Raw genomic sequence first — 25,113 nt, 5'->3', positions numbered from 1 at the left:
AGAGTTTCAGCTGTAAACTTATGTCCAATATTTGCAGGATCCCTCAACATAGGCTGCTTCATAGCTTTTTCAATCTGTTCATCACTATCAGAAGGAAGCGGGCCTGCAACCGGCTTAACCTTCTTATCAAATGTTTTATATTTTGTGTCAACCTTGGCATCATTCAAGCACTCTTTTCTTTGTTGCAATTTCTGCAAATTTTCAGCATCTTTCAACTCTGTTGGCTGAAAAATTTCAGCCTTTAGCTCTATGGACTGCATGGGTGCAGCCTGAAACTCTTTATGCAGAAATTTTTCTGCATTCAACTCTGTTGGCTGAATGGATTCAGCCCTCAGCTCTATGGACTGCATAGATGCATCCTGAAACTCTGTATGCAGAAATTTTTCTGCATTCAACTCTGTTGGCTGAATGGATTCAGCCCTCTGCAATTCTATTAGCTGATCAAGATTAGCCATAAATTCAGTTTGCTGAGTTTTCTCAGCCTCTAACTCTGTTTGCAGCATAAAACCAGAAATTTCCTGAAACATATCCAAGGTTTGCACAGGTATGATCTTTGAACCCTTGCATACATTAGTTTTCAGCATTGCTCTCATCTCAAACAATGTATCTGCATAAGACATCCCTTCATACAATCCATCTACATGCTCTTCTGCTTGCAAAATACCTGCATTCTTCAACTCTTTCTCCTTACGACCAATGTACTGCCTGGCAGCTCTAGGCAAATCTGAAATTTTCTGATAACTCACTGAACTATCTGAAGAAAAACCAACAAAATTATTGGAGAAAGACTGGCTGCCAAGAGGCGAGATCTCCTCTTTTCTCCGCTCCGTACCACTGGCGTCTCGCAAGACAGCGGTACCTAATGAAAATCCAACTCCTTCGCAGGTAGTGGTGCTTTCCGCAAGGAGTCCCTGTTTCTCGGATGATTTACCCCAACAGTCATAAACTAAACAGCTCGCATACCATCTTTACTGCGTATCCGCGTATAAGCTGACCCATCATCCATCACTTTTGTTTCCATTCTTGCTTCTGTAATGAAAGGCTGTCCAAGAATAATCGGATAAGAGCATGAATCCTGAACAAAGCAATGATAATCCTCTTCAATATTACCAATAGAAATTCTGATACTCGGACAAGCAGCATACATATCACCAGAAGTATTATTGGCGGCTCTCATGCGCCAGCCATGCTCTGCATCCATAGGCCACTTGCCACTCTCATAAACACCTCGAGCAATAAGATTAATCTCAGAACCATGATCAACTAAAGCGATCAAGGGAATTTGTTTCTCTCCAATCCTTACCACTGTCTCAGTGGTTGCTCTAGCCCAATGACTTCGTGAAAAATGGATGCGAGGAATAAGAATAGGGGTCTCATCATCTTCATACTGCATAGGCTGTACTATTTTCTCCAATTGTGGATTAACAAAAGCATTCTCAACCATCACTGCATCATCATGCTCTTCTCCAAGAGCTCCATGCCATAATCCCTGTAAAGCAGGTCCTTCCATCGCATGTCGTTTCCTCCGCAAAAGATCCTGCATCTGATCCTGTATTTCTCTTCTAGCAATCCCAAGAGCCTCTCCAACAGTAAAAGTGACTTCACTATTCAAAATTCTTTCATGAAAAATCTTACTCATCCGTTTGCATATCAAGGTCTGACAAGAGCTTGAATCCTGGCTCTTTTCTTGGTTGCCTCTTTTCTTTCTGCTTGTCTCCCATTGGTTGATCAGAACCTGTTTGAGCTGGAGAATTTGACATAGGTGGAGCTGTAACAGGTGGTGAAACAAAGTCACCTCCTCTAGTCTTTTTGGAGGAGCTAGGACCCTCCTCATCTCTTCTTCTCTTTTCCTCAACCATGGCATCTAAACCCTGCGTTTTAGCCATATAAGCAAAAATAGAATACCTGTCAACAGGAGAATCCCATCCTGTTTCTCCTCGGATGCTAGAGCCCACACAAGTCATAGTAGAATTTTGAACTTTCCCTCTTCTCGCTATCTCCAAGGCAGAAGACCATAAAGCAGAGTCTCCATCAGATTTCTGCTCAAGCTGGACTCCAAAAGCTGAAGCATCTCCTCTAACACTCACATAAGCTGATCGCGCAGCCATATCATCAACAAGCTTCTTCATACCTCCCTTACCAAAGTTCGTGTCAAGGGGAGCGCCAGTCTCTGTCAGCCATATCTTCCCATCTTGTCCCCAGAACACTACATTCTTCTTACGTGCTTCCTAAAAAGCATCACAATCTTTGCAGTGTTGGTGCTCTGTACTATCACACCAAATACATCGTCGCCCTTTTCTTTGACCAGCTGGAAAAGCAGTCACTGGAGCAGGTGCTACAGCAGGTACTGACATAAGTTGCTCCTTTAACTTACCAACTTCAGCTTTGACTTCTTCAATCGTCAAATCCGCCAAGCCTTTAATAACATCATCTACAGATAAGGGCACTGGAGCAGCAGGAACTGGTGGATTCACAGCAGGAGGAGTAGGCTTAGGCAAAGAAGTTGCAGCAGGGGTAGAAGAAGAAGTCTCCAAGGATTTTTCAGGAACTGATCCTGTATTTCGATGCAATCTTACTCTCCTGCGTTGCTTCTTAACAAGAGCATTCACAGCATCAATGACATGTCTCCACTCAGTCTTTAAACCTGAATCAGTAGCTTGATCTTCCAAAAGATCATCCAACTTTTCCTGTAAATCAGCATCTGCAGCTTGCAAAAATAACTCCACTTTCTGCATCTCCAAAGCTTGATGTTCAGTCCCATCCAACTGATCATAACGGCTTTCAAACTCTCGCAGAAGAGCGGTAACAGAAAGTCCCTTATTAGGCATAGAAACCCATGCTAAAAAATTCCTGCGATTCATAAGACCTGTATCCTCCAGGAAATATTCATCTTTTAATGCCTTTTTAAATTCAGCCCAACCTGCATGTGCCTCTTGAATTTCTGCAATTCGACCTTCAAGAGCGCGCACCACGATCCGCAAGAAGTAGCGGCTCCAAACATCTTGAGAAACCCCAAAAAACTTCATCTTTTCTTCATATAAATGCAGGTAAGTTGACACTTGCTGGCCATTAAACTGCTTCAACTCCTGTTGGACAGCTTTCAAAGCATCCATAGCATCACTGTCTCGTTTTGCATGAGCTTGCTGCTGCATATACATGGTAAATGACTGAAACAGGTTCTTCATAACATTATCATCTGTCATCTCTTCTTGCGAGTCTCCCATCTTGCTGATGACGCAGCACTTTCACGTCGGGTTCACCAGAAATGTCGTAGAGTTCACGCAAGGGCTGCAGAACACGGGGTTCAAGGTACAGCAAGAAATTAAGACTAACAAGAAGATCTCAATAACACAATATTTGATGCCAAGATCATCATATTGTTTGTCAAATGAGTTACAAGAAGTTCATGTTCAGAATAAACTGAAGTTTCTCTTAGTCAGCATTGCATCTAGGTGAAAGTATCACTTTGTTTACATTCAGATGTATGATGTCATTTACTTTGAATGGAATAATGAGCATTAACTTATAATCCAATCAAGCAATGCCCTTTAGTGCAGTGAACTTTCTGTTGTTCCACACATCTGATTTCAGATGCTTTCAGAGATTTTCTATCAAATTCAGATCTCAACAGCAGCAGGTACATCAGACCAGCAGAAACTTTCAGCAATCCAACTCCTGTTTTTGAGTATCAAGGGTTCTCAATTGGGATTGTTTATGCAAAAGAATAGTCATTCTCTGTTTTCCAGCATAACCTCTTGAAGACACCCATAGCCACTGTTTGTCTCATATCAGGAGCAACAAAAATGACCAAGCAGAGGATATTCAGAATTGGTACAAAACATTTTCATAAATTCTGCATTTCTGCCTCTTATCACAGATAGCATCCATTCTTCAAAAACTTCATCTCCTTCTTTCTACAGCCTGATTTGCAAGTGTGTTGAAATGTATGATGTTTCGCATCATCCAAACAGATTTGTAAAATGGGCAGAACCTATCATAGGGGTAAAGGCATTCTGTGCCAAATAATCTTCACGAAGAAGTTTGGAAACCTCCAAGATTATCTTTTCTGTCTCAGTGAGGGCATCTTTACAATTTCTCATCTCCTGTATCCTGTCCACAATCTCCCTCAAGTGAGCATCAGAATACATATTGGAAATTAGCATGTACCCTGAAGCATCAATTGGATCAAGTTCCATGACCTCATTATAGCAATGCTTCCCAAGTGACAAGTTCCCATAATTTCTGCAGCCAGACAACAAAGCTAACCATCCAGTAACATCTGGGAATGTAGGCATACACTGGAGCAAATCTTGAGCTTCATTCAAGTATCCTGCGCGACAAAGGAGATCCACCAAACAGATATAGTGCTTTACGAGCTTTGGTCCTAATTGAAACAAAATCTGGATCAAAGTTTTCTTAGAACGGCTCCAGTGCTTTATAATACTTTGAGTAAGATATAAGGCAGTTGGGTTAGCTTCTTATCCAACCCCCAAAATACTTGTACAATACTAAGAGTAGCAGCAGTCACTGGATCAGAAAAGTCTCCACCGGGTCAATTTTTTAGTCAGAATCTCAGCAAACTTCACAGTTATGTGTGAAGTGTGACAGTCAAGAACAGGAACATATCCATTTCCAAACTAACCAGAATGTCTTGATTTTGTCTAGATGTGTTGCGCTCAATAAGTATCTTGTATAAGCATTCCTCCACCACATTCTTCACCAGCAAACAATTATCTCTGCGTACTGTTTCTATACCCTTTGTATCCATTTTATCATGTGTCTCAGGTTTTGTCCAAAGTAACCCTGCATATCTTTTCTTACTGATCAGCAAATATGGAAAGTATACTTTCTCAAACTCTAACTTGTTAGGCTTTGCACCCTTTGTAGCCTTAATGATGACATAAGGCACTCGATCACCGACAGAGGGAGCAGTAGCCGCATCTCTCTTTCGCATTCGTTCTGCAAACTCCACATGAGCTGCCTTCACTTCATAATGACAAGAAGAGAGAGATCCATGCGATTCATCAACAAGTCCGCAATAGTATTCTTTACAAACTGAACATCACCAGGTATATTGCGCTTTATCTTCTTGTCGCAAGCATGCAGAATGTTTCAAAAAAAAAACTTACGTCCTTGACCCTCTGCTGTGCTTTGGATAGAAGAGGAGCAAGACGTAGAATACTTGTGGCTTTCCCTTGATCATGATTCAACCTGCGGACTCTGAAAAACTCAAATTGCTGGGCATCTTCTGAGTGGCATTTCCTTCCTTGTCCTCGATGCTCCGTATCTCCTCCAAGCTTCGTTAGGAGACGGAAGTAAATATTCTCAAACAATGGAAGAGGACGAAAATCAAGGTCCAGGGACAACGACCAGTAATCAACGCTCCATACTATTGAAAATAGTGGTCGTCGCTTGGTGATGGAGGGCAACAAAACTTGTCTACGTGCGCACTTGAAAAGAGCCTGACGATCGGGTATTCAGAGAAGCTCTCCACAGTCATAGGCTTGGTGAAGATCATCTTCACAAACCCAGCATCGTCGTTCTTTAGGAACTTCGACCGTTACATCCCCCTGTTCATCGAAGTCTCCTCCATCATAACAGCGTCCTCATCCTTCACTCGGAATGCTACTGTGTTGAAATATTCCAAGTCAAAGACCCCATTTGTCTGCCTTCAAGATCCGTATCAGCGAACGAATCATAGCTGGTGTGGTTTCTAAGCTTAAGAGAATACTACTCTACTTGGTTCACCCCGTCCCCTTTCTGTTCGTTCCGAATGCGTCCTTCTTGATCGTCGTCATCCTTCTTTTCCTGACTTTTCTGCAAGCCCGCCATTGATAGCACTTTCAAAAATATCCCTCTTTTCTTAGCTTTTTCCCTCTCCAATCTGCGTATTCCTTTTTTCGATTCACAGACGGTCCTCTCCACTCTTTTAGTAATAATCTGTAGTGTCGTGATATCATCCTTCTTCCTTTTGTCTTCATATCAAAAATTCTAAACCAATATTTAATTGGTTTACTTGCAACACAGAAGTGAACTCCTTGAGCTCGCTCTTCTATTGACTGTGTGTGCCTTGTGGAAAGTTCACATTTAATTTTGTCTTCAACACCATAACTGACTTTAAAAGGTGACCAGATCTTTTTGTTGAGGATTAATTCCTTTCTCAAGCCATGAACCTCATCTGTCAAATCTCTTACCAAGGCATGTGGATATTGTTCTTCTTCAAAAATGCTTTGTCCCGCATATTACGTCGGCCTTGTTCACGTGTAACCTCTATCTTCATAACTTCAATGTTGAAGCTTCCTTTGATTCCACGATTTCCTGCACTTTTCTTGGAATTCATCATTGAATTTGACAGCATAATATTACTCTTTGGCATCAGTTTTTCATATTTTTCTGACACACACACAACATGCACACAAACTGAATCACACTCAAACACAAACACATAAGTGGAGTATGTACATTGAATGCGGGTACTGAAAATGACGGAAAGATAATGCAGCAATCACACACATTGAAACACGCGTGAAAAGATAACACAGATGCACAACAAAAATGGAGGTGTTTATGGCTCGGATGCGCAGCAGCACGACAACGCATTTGATACACAATTGTCATCTTGAGATTGTCATTAAGATAGGCCCAAAAACTACTTAAAACCACAAGATTGATAACTCATTAAAAAAGTATAAGACTAGTGATGAAAACTCATGAAATTACATGGAACCATGGAGAGAAGAGCCAAAACAAACACAAAAATCTATCTATCAGTATCGCAAAGTGTGTTTTTATACAAAGGATGATAAGTGCATCAAAGGAATGCCACATAGGAGAGGCATGCACAAATCATAGGACCAAAAAACAAGATGACGTGTACTCCATGAATCCAAGCATGTGCCATTTGAAAGCTTGTCTTGATGCAAAGGAGCGTTGAACTCACTCTGCAAAATGAACAATGAGACATTAGTCTACTATACATAATGCATCATTAAAAAAAGTAGTGACTATCGACAAGAAAGAGGATTGACTTACTAGGATGTCATGCATGTATTATGTATCGAGAAGTGTAGTGAGAGTGTCTCTCAACATATCGAGTCTCCAAACCTATGGGATTGTGGTTTGTGATAGAGTGCGGCAAACAAAATAGAATAGCATTGTTAGAAAAATGATTTTTAGTGCAATTGGTATTCCAAATAAGAAAGTGAGAAGAACCAAAACAAAACTTACAAAGTTTTCCAAATAAGTCCTCTAGTCGCAACTCCCCAAATGATGCATGACCCGTGCCTCCAATCATGTCCTCGCTATCTCCCGCTCTATTGGTACCATCATCCTAGAGAATTAGTGGTCTCCTGCCTAAGTCTCTGCCAATTCTCTGCATTAATTGCCTTGCGTGCATTTGATCATCTATGTGACATGTATGCATTCATATACTCCACCTCTACCGTTGTAGGTATCGAAAACTCCTCATGCAAAGATGCCACTACATATTCCTTGCTCCCCTCAAGAATATTCTTCCAATGGCTCAAAACATTGTGTCTAAATACTTGTTGGTATAATTCCCTCAAGTAAGACATCACCCTACTCCCTTCATCATTCATGATAACCTGACCTTTTTCATCATATATGAGGTATCCATACCCTATTGGGGTATATCTAAGGTGTGTCCTCTCCCACCTATGACCACACTCTTGGGCATAAACAAGACACACATGTATGTCTAGAAGGTCAACCTCGTCTACCGAAAATCAAAGCATCAAGGCGTGCTGAAGTAGACCTCATAGAATGGCCTGATGATGTCAGTGATAGCTCCTGGTCCTCCATATCTCTAAATTCTGTCATCTAGTCTGGAGACATATGTGTGAATTTCTCTTGCAAATCCTCATCTATCATTCCTTGCCTAATCCTTCTCTCTTTGGGTATTTTCAGAGGTAATGTGCATAGACAAAAGATGATTTTAAGATAATCAATATAATGATTTAGGTAAAGCACCACAATATAACTTTGAAAAGAAGAATGCTAATGAAAACACATATGTTAAAGTACCCTTAAAATAAAATTATCAATGAATTGAACAAGAAGATGCAAATACAACTCAGCCTATGACCACATGTCAATCTCCTTGTACAGCTCAGCATACACTAGAAGGTTTATAGATAGGTTACCACATAAAGAGGACTACACTTCATTCTCAAAAAATTCTTGGCCTCCTCTCTCTTCATCTATTTTATCAGTGTGTGTCTCGTCTGCACACTCCAAGCCCTTTTTGACCTCCACCCTCCGCAATATCAATGCCTCCATCTTTATACTCTCCTCGCCTACACTAGGAATGTGGCTATTTTTTATTTGTACCCCTTCTTTGGGCCCTCAAGCCTTCCGTCATGGGAGAACTATAAACTATTGTACTTGTAAAGTAATGAATGCATTCTCACTTTGTTTTTATTTTTTCTTTTTCTTTTGAAAAATGTTAAATAATATATATGTATTGAAAAATAAGAAAAAATTACCGATAATATTTATGGCTGGCTTTTCAAGTGGAGAAGCTTAGCCCTTGGCAAAGTGTAATATCCCAAACATAACGTAGTATAGTAACAACCGCCCATGCTAGGACATAGAGTAGTATTAGCACCACATGCTAGGACTTGCATTTGGATGCCTCTAAAGTGATGGTGTGTTACCCTCTCTCTCTCTCTCTCTCTCTCTCATATCCTCATGCAACTAGTGATGCAATGATGCATATACTCATGCAAGTAGACCATTAATAGTATATTATTTGGTATGATCATTAGCAATCACTCCCTTTGTCCCTCCCTCCATTGTCTCCTTTGTGTGTATGTGTGTGCGTGCACGCATGCATGTGCACACGTGCATGTGCATGTAATAACTTTCTGGCTAGGCTTGATAACTTTCTCACAAATATTTGGGATCTCTCTCTTGCCTATACTGGATGAATAATAGATGGAATTAAAAAACAATGCATTTGCATGTTTTTATGATTGTATGGATGTTGGAAATTAAGTTTTGATTGTGCATTTGTGCTTGTGTGTGCTTGCACACATGCATGTGTATTGATTTCCCTCTCATAGAATTGAAATTAGGGAAATGTTGCAATAGCCTTTCCAACATATCATCCTCCATCCGACAATAGTTGACATGCATCATTCCTTCCTTGTTAACCTTGCATAAGTGCACCCCTGCATAGACCAACTCCTCGACTGTAGGAAGGTTTCCCATCATCTAAACCAAGAGCAAGGGGGTGTTGTCATTCTTGGCTCCTCCCTACTATACATGTTTTTTCAAACCTATATTTTCTATACAGCTAGTAGACATCCTTATTGAATATGAGTGTTTGGCACTACTTGTTTGGGCTTCCCTTACTATACTAGTAGGCATCCCTTGGAGGTGAGAAGACTTGTGTTTTGTTGCTTGACTATGCAGTGGACATCCTCGAAGGTTGGAGCATAATTTTTACCATTTACCAACTAAAATTTTGTAAGGGTTCAAGGTTTTCAACCTTCTTATATAAGTTTTGAAGGTTATTTTGAAGTTTTTTCAATTCACTTTACATTGAGCCTTAGTTTTTCATTAACATTGATAAAAACAATGTTTTGATTAAGGACTTTGTGCCATGTGTTTTTTGTATCCAAGAGGAAAAGTATGTTGAGACCACTATATAATCAATCTTACAGTTTTAGGAACCAATAACCAATTAGATGAGTCATTAGACATTAGATTCCATAAACTATTCTAAAATGTTACAAGAGGAAACACCATCATCCTCGACATTGAGCAAAAGGACTTAAACACATCACCAATGAGGAATAAAAATCAAAATAGCCCAAGTCATGTGCACATTGTTTATTTGACTTTAATGCATGTGTCTTTGTGTGCATGTGTGTACATGTTTGTATGTGTGTGTGTGCATGCGTATGTACATGTTGCAACAAAGTGGAAAGTTTATAAACAATGTTTGTCATCACTCATGAGGCCCTTCACTTACAAGAAGAAGGAAAAAACCTTGGAGCTAGAGGCCCTCGTTTAGTGGCTTACTTCATTGAAAGATCAATATGGATAAAGCACAATGGACATGCTCCAAGACATTAAGCATATGCATCTAGATCTTCTGAAGAAGCATATCCATTCATAATATATTTCCATTGTCTGCATGCATAAAATGAAGTACATGCATCTTGCTTGTTGGTACATTCTCCACTCTCCCTAGCTTGTCAAGTTGTATAAAACATGTTTCCTACTCTACAAAATTATATTGGTGTTTCTCTCATGAGATTTCTCTCGAGTCTCTATTTGGTCTCATCCTCCTAGGTCTTATTCTCTCAAGCCTCCATTTTTCATTAGCCTTATTTCAAAGGAAAATCCTCATTGTCCAATATTTCAAATATCTTATGAGATTTGGCAATTGTTACAATGGCTTTTTGAATGGAGTTCTTCTTTTTGTGCCATTACTCTTCGAACTCAACTTTACAACCTCCCTTACACACATGAGGAATTGGCCCAAACCTCATCAGCCTCAGGGTACTAGTAAAATTGCTCTATGTATCTAGGATTGATTATCTTTTCTAGAAGTTGGTGTTGTAATACTTCATGAAGAGTTATCAATGCAAGTCCAAGGGAAGCTTTAGGGGATACTGACTACTAATGCCCTCACAATGAAGGAAGGAAAGAGGAATATGAACCACTATTGGGTTCATGCCAAGAAGGGAATCTCACTTAAGATTTTTCTTGAAAGAAAACTCAACATGTGGGATATTTAGCTATAGCTACTAAGGAAAAGCCTTTGATCCAAGGTAAGGCAACCCAATGTGACTAGCCCCACCTAAGAGATTCTTCTCTAGCCTCATGGTGACAAAGTCCTAGCTTTTCCATTCAATGGCGCAACTATGGGAATTGGTATTTGTGGAGGGGCAACTAGAGCCTTCCCAAGAAATATTAGATCATTCACCTTGAGGAGTTCTTTGTGATTCGTACTTCTTGGGTTTACTTTTGTTTCACTTCCTTGCATGAGATCCAATGCTAGTTTTTGGGAGATGATTTGTGAGCTTAGTCCCCTCACTATGATTAGTGGCTTGGGATTGTTAGATATGATCAATGCCCCACCCTCATTAGGTGCTACCAATGATCCATGGTGCTCAAAGTTGTAAGGCCCCCATTATGAGGAGAAGCCAAGTGTGAGCCCGGACATTGGTGGAGTCCTGACTTGTATATTAGATGAGGTCTATGTGACTGGATGGCAAAAAGGTGACCATTGTGGGTCTAATCTTTGGGTTAGACAGAGAGGTTAAGTTGGTAGTCCGCGGCCCTGGCAGGGGAGTCCCAGGGGGGCCAGCGGCCCCCCTAGCGGGGGTCCGGGGGCAGCGCCCCCGGCCCGATGGTAAAGGGAATATTCCTTGGAATATTCCCTGGCCGACTAGTGGAGGCTCATATGGTAGGTCGGGGTCAGCAGGCCGACCTAACGACCTTCGCAGGCTATAAAAGCTAAACCCCTTCGTAGCCATCATACACTCATCTTTCACCCAGTCAGAGTTGTTGTTCCAGCTAGCCTTAAGCCCTTCACCTATCTTCTGTCTAGATCGCCATCTAAGCTTCACATAGTGGAAGCGCATGGGTGGACAGAGCCATCTTTGTATTAGTTGTTTGAAGTTAGATAATTTACTCACTCTCCTCTTATCTGTTGTGTCCTCTCTATCTCTTTCTCAGATTCTGTTCGCTGCGCCGTGTAATATTTTACATGGTATCAGAGCCGAGGGGGCTCTAGAGATCGGAGAGCATGCAAGAGGCAAAGGCTTCAATAGAAAAGAGAAACTATGTCGACTTTCGGAAGCAGTGCAGGAGGTGGTGTTGCTGTACCGGCTATTCAAACACTGAGGATTCGTCCACCAACCTTCAGTGAAGGCAAGTTAGATGGTACAAACTACACCTTGTGGAAGTTCAAAATTACAACTATCCTTGATTCTTATGAACTTCTGGAGACTGTGCTGGGGACTGACGCAGAACCACAGCCTACCCCCGACCCATCAAATCCTAGTGTGATGATTCCTCCGAATGCAGATCTTCTACGAGCTTGGAAACAAAGGAATGCAGATGCATTGTGTGCCTTAGTTACAAGCTGTTCTGACAGTGTTTTGACTCTGATTCAGCATACAACCAAAGCGTCAGAGGCTTGAAATCTACTAAGGAGTTAGTATGAAACACGAAACCAAACAAGGATTCAAAACTTGGAGAATTAACTAGCAGCGGAGAAGTTTGCTGAAGGAGAGACGGTTGAAGCATTCATCACTCGGATTAAGAATCTACGCGACCAGATGACTGGCGCTGGGATACAAAAGACTAGCGAAGAGCTAGCTTGGAGGTGTCTTCGGATTTGTCCACAAAAGTTTGATGGACTAGTAACTGCCCTTAATACTCAGGTGAGACCTCAAGCTTTGACTTTTGAGGAGTTTTGTGCATTATTAATGGAGGAGGAGTTGAGGCTGAAAGCCCGAGAAGGAAGCAACAATGGAGATGCTGCATTCTCTGCCAATGCAAAAGGCAAAGGTGTCTCCTCCACCAAAAATGATGGTGACAAAAAGAAGAAGGGTGGCAAGAAGAAGTTTCAAGGAGAGTGCTTCTACTGCAAGAAGAAAGGACATGCAATTGCAGATTGTCGTGTCAAGAAGGTAGATGAAAAGAATGGTACCCTTAAAAGTAAAGGGAAAGAGACAGCCAATATGGCTGAAGCAGAGTTGGAATTATTCATGGCGACCATTGAGGAAGTGTGCTCCTCGGTGCAAGAAGAATCTACCACTGACTCATGAGTGTTGGATAGTGGGGCCTCTCGTCACATAACCAACAAGAAAGGTCTATACAGTTCTACGCAGCCTCTACAAGAATCCATCACTGTGACGGTTGGAAATGATGCTAAATGCCCTGCTGCGGGCATAGGTACTATTTCTTTTGTTGCTGCAAATGGTGAAGTCAAAAAGCTTTCAAATGTGTTGTATGTTCCCGAAATCAGGAGAAATCTCTTATCAGTTGCCGCCATAACTGATCTTGGTCATGAAGTGAGGTTCAAGAAGACAAGTGCAGAAATTATTGATAGTGCTCGCACAATTATTGGCAAAGGAGAAAGAAGGAACAACCTGTATGAGCTAAGTGCTCTTACAGCCACCGCTGGAGTGGGCACAAGTAAGATTTGGCATGAAAGGTTTGGACACATTGGATTTGCAGTATTGAAGGAGATGCAAAAGCAAGGTATGGTTGCTCACCTACCTACAATAACTGAATTGAAGGAACCATGTGAAGCTTGTATGATGGGCAAGCAACAGAGAAAGGCATTTCCACAAGAAAGCAAGAATAGAGCAGAGGCTCCTCTAGAGTTGGTGCATGCTGACTTGTGTGGTAAGATGCCTACACAGGCCTTGGGGGGATCTTCTTATTTTGTGTTGATTGTCGACGACTACAGTAGGAAGATGTGGGTGTACTTCCTTCGTGATAAGGCTCAAGCTTTTGGTAAGTTTAAAGAATGGCTAATACTTGTTGAGAATGAAACAGGGAAAAGTGTGAAGAAATTTAGAACAAATGGTGGTGGTGAGTTCAACTCAAAGGAGTTTGAAGGCTTTTGCAAGAGCAAAGGGATCAAGCGTCAATTGACGACGCCTCACACACCTCAGCAGAACGGTGTTGTGGAATGCAGGAATCGCACCATTGTGGAGATGGCAAGATGCATGCTAAAGGGCAAGGGATTGCCTAACCATTTTTGGGCTGAAGCTGTTAATACTGCAGTCTACATTCTAAATCAGAGCTATACAAAGGCTCTCAAGGGAAAAACACCTCATGAGGCTTACACTGGTAATAAATCATCTGTCTCACATTTCAAAATTTTTGGATGTGAATGTTATGCACATATTCCAGATGAGAAGAGAAACAAGTTACAACCAAAAAGTAGAAAATGTATCTTCTTGGGTTATAGTGATGAGCAGAAGGCTTACAAATTATATGACCAAGAGGCAAAGAAGATCATCGCGAGCCGTGATGTGGTGTTGAAGGAGGAGCCGCATACAGTGGAGGAGGAGAAGGCAAGTTCTTCCACTTTATCATCAAGCAAAGAAGTAGTCCACTATGAACCTGTCCCGAGAGCTATCCCTATCCTTAAGGAGGAGGAAGCATCATCTTTAGATGATGAGGAAAAAGTTCACCAACCTGACATCACCCCACCAGAAAAGCCATTGCCACGCTGGGTGAAGCAGCTCTATGACCACAATAATCCTATGCCTGCATCTATTGAGGAGAAGGCAGACGGACCAAGGAGGTCTCAGAGAATAGAGGAGCAAAGGAGGACTTCTGCTCACATAGTCAATATGGCCTTGATGGTTGAGATTATGAGAGAAGTAAAGGAGCCAGCTGATTTAGAAGAAGCACTTGCAGATCCATCATGGAAGGCTACTATGCAGGCGGAGTATGACAGCATAATGAAGAATGACACTTGGGAGCTAGTGGATCGACTAGCAAAGCGGAAGGTTATTGGCACCAAGTGGATCTGGAAGGTAAAGTACAAGGCTGATGGTACCTTAGAAAAGTACAAAGCTAGACTGGTTGCCCAAGGATTTTCACAAGTTGAAGGGTTTGATTTTCAAGAGTCATTTTCCCTAACTGCCAGAATGACCACTATTCGCACGGTACTTGCAGTGGCTGCCCACAAGAAGTGGCTAGTGTACCAAATGGATGTTAAGTTAGCGTTCTTAAATGGTGACCTCAAGGAGGAGGTGTACGTGGCTCAGCCACCAGGGTTTGAGGCCTCCCATTCTGAGAACAAAGTGTGTAAACTAAAGAAGGCATTGTATGGGCTGAAACAAGCCCCCAGAGCATGGTACCGGCGGATAGATAGGTTCTTTTTAAACCTAAACTTCAAAAGATGTGCCTCAGATGCTAACTTGTATGTTTACAGGGATGGTAAAAAGTCTGTAGTGATTGTCCTATATGTGGACGACCTTCTTATTACAAGTGACTATGAAGATATGATCAACCAAACTCGAAAGGCTTTGAGTTCTGAGTTTGAAATGACAGACTTGGACTTGCTGCACTATTGTTTGGGGATTGAAGTCTGGCAAGAGCCAGGAAAGATCATCTCTGAGAAGAAGTATGCATGGGAGATCTTGAAGGCATTTGGCATGACCGAGTGCAAGGAGATAGCTACACCTATGGAGGTGAATGCAAAGTTATCCGTCGAGGATACATAAGCACTAGCAGACATTGGGAGGTATAGGAGGTTGGTCGGCAGTCTGATCTACTTGTGTAACACCAAACCAGATATCAGTTTTGCTATTGGTGTTTTGAGCAGGTTCTCAAACAAACCTCATGAGAGTCATTGGAAGGCTGGGATGCGGGTGCTCAGATACTTGAAGAAAACTCTTCACTGTGGTATCACATACAGTTTCAGAACTTCTCTTATGGGGAACTGTGACTCAGATTGGGCAGGAGACATTGATTCCAGGAAGTCAGTTTCTGGTTATTGTTTCTCTTTGGGTTCAGGAATTTTCTCTTGGATTCGTAAGAAGCAACCAACAGTGGCATTGTCTTCTACCGAAGCAGAGTACAAGGCAGCTTGTTTTGCTGCATGTGAGGCCATATGGTTGAGAAGGATTCTATGGCATATGGGAGTGCAGGATGAAGAACCAACTGTGCTGAGATGTGACAATCAGAGTTTCATCGCCATTGCCAAAAATCCAGTGTTTCATGCACGCACCAAACATATAGAGATCCAGTATCACTATGTGCGTGATTTGATGGAGGATGGGATAGTGGAATTTGGTCTACTTTCCAACAGAGGAGAATGGAGCAGATATCTTCACCAAAGCACTTACGAGGATCTGCTTCAAGTTCATCTTCAGAGACTCGGCATTGGGCCGAGGAGATAGTTCACATATGGGTGGACATTGAGGGGGGGTGTTAGATATGATCAATGCCCCACCCTCATTAGGTGCTATCAATGATCCATGGTGCTCAAAGTTGTAAGGCCCCCATTATGAGGAGAAGCAAAGTGTGAGCCCGGACATTGGTGGAGTCCTGACTTGTATATCAGATGAGGTCTATGTGACCGGATGGCAAAAAGGTGACCATTGTGGGTATAATCTTTGGGTTAGATAGAGAGGTTAAGTTGGTAGCAACTCGAGGCACATTGCATTGAGTTGCGTTGTAAGGGAGTTAAAAGGGGCCCCTATTGTGGGGTTTGGGGGCCGCGGAAGCGGCCCCTGGCTGGGGGGTCCTAAGGGAGCAAGCGGCCCCCCTGGCGGGGGTCCGGGGGCAGTGCTCCCGGCCCGATGGTAAAGGGAATATTCCCTGAAATATTCCTTGGCCGACTAGTGGAGGCTCATATGGTAGGTCGGTCAGCAGGCCGACCTAACGACCTTCGCAGGCTATAAAAGCTAAACCCCTTCGTAGCCATCATACACTCATCTTTCACCCAGTCAGAGTTGTTGTTCCAGCTAGCCTTAAGCCCTTCACCTATCTTCTGTCTAGATCGCCATCTAAGCTTCACATAGTGGAAGCGCACGGGTGGACAGAGCCATCTTTGTATGAGTTGTTTGAAGTTAGAGAATTTACTGACTCTCCTCTTATCTGTTGTGTACTCTCTATCTCTTTCTCAGATTCTGTTCGTTGCGCCATGTAATATTTTACAGGGATTAGAGTTTTCTTTGACATGGAGTGGCCAACCAAACATTATGTATGACTGATGAGAATTAGATGGCTTTCTTTGACTTTGAAAGACTCTTACTTGGACTACCCTAGATATTGGTAAGAGACCATATCTGGGGAGTTGTTTCTTCATCCCATGTTTTGACTTGAGAAATCTTCTTTGTGCTATCTCGCATGCATATCTAGACTATGAATGGGAGTAGGACATCCATGGAGCTAGCAAATTGGTGAATTCTTTTTATCATTTTAATCTCTACTTATAAGATTTATTGAACATCAAAAGGGGGTGTTGTAAGTATGTACATTGCTTTATAAAGTTTAATTTAGATCTCTCTTATAATGTTCCTCTTAGGTCTTGTCCTCTCATGACTCATCACAGTTTTAGCCTATATATAAGGGAAATCTGTTTTGACACCCCATACATTGTGTGCACTTGTTGTTCACTCGTTGATTGGTGCTTCACTCTTGGCTCTAGCTCATTGTGAGTATTTTTGGTAGCTTGTTTTGGGGTAACTCTTATTTGATCTCCATCATTATTCAATTACTTTCCATTTTTCCTCATTAAGCTTGTTTATGCTTTACACTGCCTTGTTACCAAGTGCATAGCATTGTGATGTTGTAAGGGCATGCTCTCTCTTGCTTCATGGCTGGAGAAGCTTGCTAACCAGGGAAGATACCTAACCAATTTCCTCTAAACCCAACTGATCATGGACAAAGCCCTTGCTAGTAAATTTTTATTTCACCCATTGTCAAGAGTCGATTGTTAACAAAAATCCTAATTTTCCATACCATATTTCTCAAAAGGGAATCAAATGTTGGAGAAAACACAAGGAAATAATAGGATACCTTTGCACCTAATTAATTATCAATACTCCATGATATCATAGGAAATGGATTGATTAACCCAAATTGTTTAGAAGTTGAAGGACCTATTGCTCACTTCACCTACAATCAACCTCAATTTTGGATAAGTGATTTGGGATATCAAGGTATCACTTTTAAAAACTTGAGAAAAATCAAAGTGTGAAGGCAGATAGGCTAATTTTTCAAGGCATATGTGTTTTGAAGTAAGCACAAAAACTTATGTAAGTGAGTGATCAATTCAAAAGTCTAACTTTAGCAACATGGAATGCCACAACGTTTGGTAAATTCAATATATTTCTTTGGAGGCTAGTTGTGTTGAAGTTTCCATAGAGATAAACTTAGTATGTTTATGCCTCTTTTATGACATAGCCCCTTGTCCAAGGTTGAAAAAGAGATTCCTTTTCTTCTCTTTTGGCAATACGAATGCATCAAAAAGGTGTGGAAAAGTTACACATATGGTTAACTAGAATTGGTTCCTATAGGTATCATAGTAGGTCAAATGGTGGTAAATGTTAAATCATTGATCAATAAAATTTACCTTTAGAAGGCTTAGAGCACCACTGAAATAATGTTTAGAGGAGTAAGAAAGAGAATTTTCAAAATATTGTTAAAAAGTATGGGAAGTAATCTTGTACACCTAGTGCACATGAAATAAATAAAAGAGATCCATCTAACTAGCATAGGATTAAGTGACTACTTAGTTTAAAGCCTAATTTATATGGCAACCATTTCCCATGCATAATATGGAATATAGCAACACAACTCGAGGATTCCACTCCCAACATTTTATCCTAGGGAATTATAGATGGCCATATCAAGATGGTACATTTTATTTGCTTGTTTTTCTATAATTTCCTAACATAAAATGTGGGGAATGAAATTTCCTAGTTGTATGTAGGCAATTCATGTAGGCATACTTAAGAGTTCCTACCATGAGATGTGTGGAATCGGATTCTGTAGTTATATGCAGGGAATGCATTTGGATGTATGTAGGAAATATTATAGAATTTCCTACATTCCACAAGTTTTCCTATGTAGGAAATGTTCAAAAGCTCCTTGTGTTCTACCCTAACCCACAACAACCTTGTTGGTGGTATGTGGTGCTTGCAACACCTTGAACAGCTTGAGTATATGATAAAATCAATGTTGTTAGCATAGATATAGAGACTATGCATGTAGACAAGTCGCTATTATGGGGGGTGGAGGATGAGGAGGGTGTGTAGTGTGTGAGGGAGACAAACATGAGCAATTAAGGGGAGAATTAGAGGAGACTCAAGGAGGAGGTTATGGACTCTCTAAGGTGATGGCCGCCAGCAGTGGGAGACAGGGAAGAGGGCACGAGTGGAAGGAGTCGTGTATCATCTCGCAAGCGGTAGTAACATGACTAAAAAAAAAATCTAAGTTCTCTAATTTTGTATTTACAAACAATCCAATAAATTTTCATGCTACTCAATATATTTTAATCAACTCAAAACTTACAAATCTTACATAGTTTTAATCTTTTTCATAAGTAAGGATGGTTATCATACTAATTTGAAAATATAGTAAAATGTTATATTGAATAATATTAATAAGGTTTTCGAGCCAGTGTGCTCACATTACAGTAAGCTCTCAATCATACCCTATGTAAGAAAGGTCAATTGCTACAAAACCTTTTTATTATTGTTAGGATACTCTTTTCCTATGCATGAAAGGGTCATCAATACAATAGAATTTTGCGTCCATAATAGAACATAGACAAAGTTTTCGCGGTATCCAATTGTTGAGCCCAATATCTAGGCACACTCTTGTTTAAAGCCCACCAAGGCACAAAAAAAACCTCCACCAATAAAGCAAAAATGATGTATAGTTGCATGAGTAGAGTAACTGGATAGAAACCACCTCGCAAAATCATCCTCAATGGTAAGGATTCAACCCACGAAAAAGAAAAATACTTCGCCCTCTATTGAAGTCTCTATAACTTTGCGTAAGTCATTGCATGGAGAGGGCGACCAAAGCTTTGATTGCCTTCGTCGCATCTTGTATGTGAGCCATTCTCCGGTCTGAGAAAAATGACTTGAGCTCAGTAGGCATCAGCTTCTCAATGTTAGCCATATCCATTCCATCAATCTCTTCATTGGTGCATAGAGCAATCCATGTCCATCCCCATCACCATTTGTGCTTACCTTCCTTGGATTCTCTACGGCTGGTTCTCTCTTGACACCACAATTTGTTACACATAAAATTATTCTTTACAACATTAAAAAACATAGAAGTTATTCTTTGGAGTGGGCGAAGACACAAAGTTGACTATAAATAAATAGCTTCACCATTTAGAAAAAGAAAAGGGAATCCGATCGACATAAGAAAGAAATGTCTTCAAATTAGAATGTTGTAAAGGGAGAAACGTTAGATGGTGCTACGACTTGTGCGTTGTAATCATGGCGACGCTAGGCACACGCAGGACTTCGTTGAGTGCGTTGATCCTAGTGATTGTAGCGGCGTCTATTGCAGGTAAATGCACTGATAATTCGTTAAAAGAAGTCACATATTTATCTCCTTTCGGTTGCGTTGTTTGATAAAGGCTGAATTCATGCTGACGTTGCGTTGTATTGTTGTGCCCTGGCAGGTCACGCGGAGCCCGCTAGCGTCAGTTTGATCGGGGTGAACTACGGCCGCCTCGGGAGTAGCCTGCCCCCACCCGACCAGGCCGTGGCGCTGATGAAAAGCATGGGTGTGGGGATGGTGAGGATCTTCGACAGCGACCCTGCTGTCCTGTCAGCCCTCGCCAACACAGGGATACAAGTAGCCGTGTCCGCCACAAACGACGAAGTGGACCACCTGGCCTCCAGCCAGGCGGCCGCACTCTCGTGGGTGCAGGGCCACGTGCTGAATTACTACCCGGCAACGCAGATCAGCTTCGTAGCAGTGGGCAACGAGTACCTGTCGGACATGAGCATCCAATCGGGCCGGTGGGCCAGCCTGGTGCCGGCCATGCAGAACGTCCAGGCCGCGCTAGCCAGCCTCAATATCACGGGCATCATGGTGACCACGGCGTCGCCGGCGGACGTGCTGGAGAATTCCTATAGCGTGCCCTCTCAGGCGAGGTTCAGGCCCGACATCGCGGACTCCGTCATTCAGCCCCTGCTGCAGTTCCTGGCCTCCACGGGCTCCTACTTCTTCGTCAACGTCCTTTCCTACCCGACATGGGCCCAGAGCAGCCAGGTCATCCCCCTGGCCTATGCGCTAGGTGATGGGCCCACCCCGGGCGTGCAGGACGGCGCGATCTCCTACTACAGCCTGCTGGACGCCCAGCTGGACGCCTTCGTGGCGGCCATGGGCAGGCTGGGCTTCCAGAACAACATCCGCCTGGCCATCAGTGAGGCGGGCTGGCCTACACAGGGGGGCCTTCAAGCGAACCTGGCCAACGGTCTCCTCTACAACCAGAATCTGATTTCCAAGGCCGCGGCCTCGGGCACGCCCCTGAGGCCGGGTGTGCCCATTCCGACCTTCATCTTCGCACTCTTCGACGAGAACCAGAAGCCCGGCCCAGAGCCAGAGCGCCATTGGGGTCTGCTCTACTCGGACGGCACCCCCAAGTACCCGCTGGACCTCAGAATCAACGGTTCTCCGGTTAGCGCAGCACCTCTACCTTCGACCACTCCGCCTTCGGCCACTGGCGCAGCGCCTGCATCGCCGACCGGCCCTCCTCCTAGCACAGGAGCACCTGCACCACCGACCAGTTCTCCTCCCAGTATCGTAGCTCCGACCACCTCTCCTCCCAGTATCCTCTCCCCCCCTCCGGCTACTGCACCAGCTGCACCTCCGACCATTCCTCGTCCGAGTATCGTAGCATCTCCGACCAGTCCTCCTCCTAGTATCGTAGCACCTGCAGCTCCGACCACTCTTCCTCCAAGTGTTATCTCGCCCCCTCCGGCTACTGCACCTCCGATCAGTACTCCGCCTTCTGGTGTAAGCTCTCCCCCTCTGGCTCCTACAACACCTGCACCAGCTCCCACCAATATTCCTCCAACTATTAGCTCTACACCTCCTCCTGCTACTGGCACTCCTGTACCGTCTCCCACTAGTCCTCTCTCTTCTCCTGCTCTTACTGCGTCTCCCGCTATGGCTCCTCTACCTCCCCCGACTAGTCCTCAGCTACCTTCCCCTGCTCCAGCTACTAGCACGTCTACAGCCCCTCCTCCTCCTCCAGGTTTTCCTTCCTCTAATCCACCCCCTACTTCAACCACGACTGGTCTCCGTTGGTGCGTCGCAAACCCCCACGCCTCCCCTGAGACCCTCCAGCACACCCTGGAAAGCGCGTGTGCCTCCGACCCCAACCACTGTCTGGAGATCCAACCCTTTGGTGCCTGCTTCCTGCCCGACACCCCTGCCTCTCACGCATCCTTCGTCTTCAACAAGTACTGGCAAGCCACCAAATCCAACGGTGGCACTTGTGACTTCGGCGGCGCGGCCATCACCACCGGCCAAGACCCGAGTAGGTTTCATTCTCTTGTGGTCCCACTTTAAATCGCCAGTTTTTCACACCATCGCTGACATTCGACCGCAATCCGTTTTGTATCCCTTTAATTAAATTGTTTATTGTTGCCGATGTCTTTCGCATGCAGGTTATGCAGATTGCACGTACCACGCATCGTGAGGACTTCAATGCATTAAGTGGAAGGTTGACGCAGCCGTTTTGAGAGTTCTATGTACGAATCTTAACAAGGGTGCACAGCAATGTTGTGCAACAATGGGAAACTCTTGTTGACACTGTTTGCCAACAATTATTTGTAATGACGACATTTTGCGTCAACCATTTTCAACTAATTACTAGTCGTGACCAAAATCTTTTTGTTTGTTTGTTTTCTTTTACTGCATCCTTTTCTTTTGGAGGCTCAAAAAGTTTGTAGAAACATGAGCTAATATTCTAATGAAGGGTATGCGTTTTCTAGATGATTGCCTTGCAAGTCTTTACACCATAGACATTCGATAAAACAGAACGGCATGAAAAAGAGTTTTACGAAAAAGAGTATTCCTTAGCTCTTTTTAGTGATTGTATATTGCCCTATCCATCAATGCATGAGAGACTCTATGCACATTTACTTGATCTTCGAGTTGATATTCCATTCTGCCTTGCTTGTGCAATTTGTAGCTTCTTTTGAACACTTGATATCATTATTAGTTGATGTTTCTATAGATGGAAATCTTGTTTCTTTGGTTTTATTTGTAATATTGTAATTATATCTACAGGCAATAGGTGTCTAGTGATTACCTCCTCAATAAAGAATTTGGCTATTTGATCTATAAACAATTCAAGGGAATGCTTCAGCTTTAGGTTAGTAGGTCAATTACTCGATAAGAACTACTATGTACTTATTCCCACTTGTGCTTTCTAGGAAGGCTCCCATTAAGCCCCAGGCTACCAATAGAAATGGTCTTTGTATTGTTATAGATTTTAACCTAGAGTCTATCTTATAGAGAGGTTTCTTAAATTCTTGGCATTGTTTACATGAATGTAGATATGTTGTGATTGTATTTCTCATGCAGGGTCAATAATATCATGATCTTAGTACTTGCATTAACTTTCTTTCTCTATTATGGTCAAAAAGAGGATGACTATGATGATAGTCTATATACATATGTTGCAGTTGTTGTGGTATGTATATCCTTGGTTTTTGTTCATTTTGGACATAATGTAACACTTTGTTTTGAATCATGAATTTTATTCGATATGGATATGAGCTTTTTCTTGCTAAATTTCTATTATTTATATCATTGTTAGATCCATAATTTAATCCATCGCAATTTTTTCTAATATTTTAGGAAATTTTGCATGCATTGTCACATGCATTTGGTTGCTTTATATCTCGAGTAGACTACTATTCAATGCATCTACCACAATTGTTACGTTTGTACTTCCCTAATAATGCGTAGTTTGAAGTCATATTCTTCCAATGCGAGGACCGATTGCAACACTCTTCCTAGAGGATGTTGCTTTTGGAGTAACAAAAATCAACAAATGATTATTTGTCTCCACGATCACTTTAGGTCCATGTAAATACAAGTGTAACTTAGGAAATGCCCAAATAGTGGCCAACAATTCTTTTTTGGTTGTGCGATAATTTGTTTAAACCTTGCCTAATCCCTAGCTACTAATGTGCCAAATTACTTGCCCTCCTTGAACTTCTTTTTTTTTGTAATAGAATAGTCCCTAGCCCTTTGATCTAAAGCATCCATTTTCAGGAGAAAGAGTTTAAGAAAATCCAGATATTGTAATAATGAAGATTGAATAATGCTTCCCCTCATTTTCTCAATGGGCTTTTGACATTCTTTAGTTTTCCCATTCTATGAAAGGTTCCTAGGGGATTTGTTAGTTATCTTGAACTGCCAATGTCTCGTTGGAATTCTAAAGAGTGTTTTGGGTGCATCCTTATTTTAGTCATATCACAGATTCACGAGCACCCATGTCCTTATTCATATTCCCTCTGTATTCTTTACTTCATAATTGGCCAACCTATTTTGTGATAAGAAAACTTCTTTACTTTTTTCTATAAAAGGAGAGAGTGTGGCCATAGTCCATTATCCATTCAAGTACTTAGAGATTCTTAGTGTGGAGAGATGGAACTTATAGAGTGTGTTAGCATGTGATTAACCATTGCACTCACATCATAGTGGATTCCTATTCCTAGTCACATCTTGCACATTGTTTTTTTCATCGATCTTCATGTTTTCTGCTTAGGTTGACGTTGTGCATGTCCATCACTATGTCCCAAACATTTTTTTGACTATGTTAGAATCCAATGTTGACTTCTAATCAACATTTCAACTTTCATGGCTTGCATGTCACTCTTGAAAATTTGAGTCACCTCGTTGCCCTACCTTATGTGACGGTCTAGCTACTGCGTGGCTATTGCAAGTTGCATGTACTATCAATGCTATCTTTCTTGCTATTATGATAGCATGTCCATATTTCTGTGTGTGTATTTGTAGACCCATTCTTGCCCTACATTTTGTTGACGTGGTGTTTTGACACTTTGCATTGACTTATACTTCTAATGATTGGCGATTGTCCTTTGGAATCATCTGCATGCTGACGTTAAACAGCATTGAGTGTGTCATTCCTAAAGCCTAACTTTCTTACATCGATTTGCTACTGGCTGATGTGTCCTTGCTCTATTGAGGGTAAAAGCCATGTCATTGTCTCATCAAACATGATGTTGGTTTACTTTGGTGAGATCTTTTGTAGGTGATCGTAATCCTTTTCTACTCTCCTGAACCGAGGTAATGTGGAAGTGCTTTGCTTTCTTGTTTCACTTTGTTATAATCGTCTCGGTTTCCTTGCAATTACAGGAATCACTATCATAATCTATTTCCTGAAGTTGTGGTTTAATATTGTAATGCTAATCAATGCTTTTTAGAGAGGATATCGAATTGCTCCATGCATTGGAAAAATCTCTACTTCCCTCACAATGTGGCCGTATAGTGATAATGCACATAAAGGTGAAGAGGCAAAATGGTGTGCCATATTGTAACATTTGAAGCAAAGGAAAATATGATAAAGGTGTTGGCACTACTTTGTGT

The 25,113-nt window shown here is 42.1% G+C and overlaps 1 protein-coding gene across 1 annotated transcript; it reads left to right on the top strand.

Moving 5' to 3' along the window:
* The first annotated feature begins 19,970 nt into the window (after positions 1–19,970).
* Positions 19,971–22,360, top strand: LOC148015037 (glucan endo-1,3-beta-glucosidase, basic vacuolar isoform-like). Its single transcript, XM_087665161.1, has 3 exons — positions 19,971–20,043; positions 20,159–22,027; positions 22,158–22,360. Exons 1-3 carry the CDS (start codon positions 19,971–19,973, stop codon positions 22,187–22,189), a joined length of 1,974 nt encoding a protein of 657 aa, XP_087521287.1. The 3' UTR covers positions 22,190–22,360.
* The last annotated feature ends 2,753 nt before the right edge of the window (positions 22,361–25,113 follow it).

Source organism: Lygodium microphyllum, chromosome 24, assembly GCF_053477565.2.
Source record: "Lygodium microphyllum isolate KBCC chromosome 24, Lygodium_microphyllum_v1.1.10, whole genome shotgun sequence".
NCBI lineage: Eukaryota > Viridiplantae > Streptophyta > Polypodiopsida > Schizaeales > Lygodiaceae > Lygodium > Lygodium microphyllum.
Note: the sequence above shows the minus strand (reverse complement) of the source record. Positions and strands in the feature narration are given on the sequence as shown.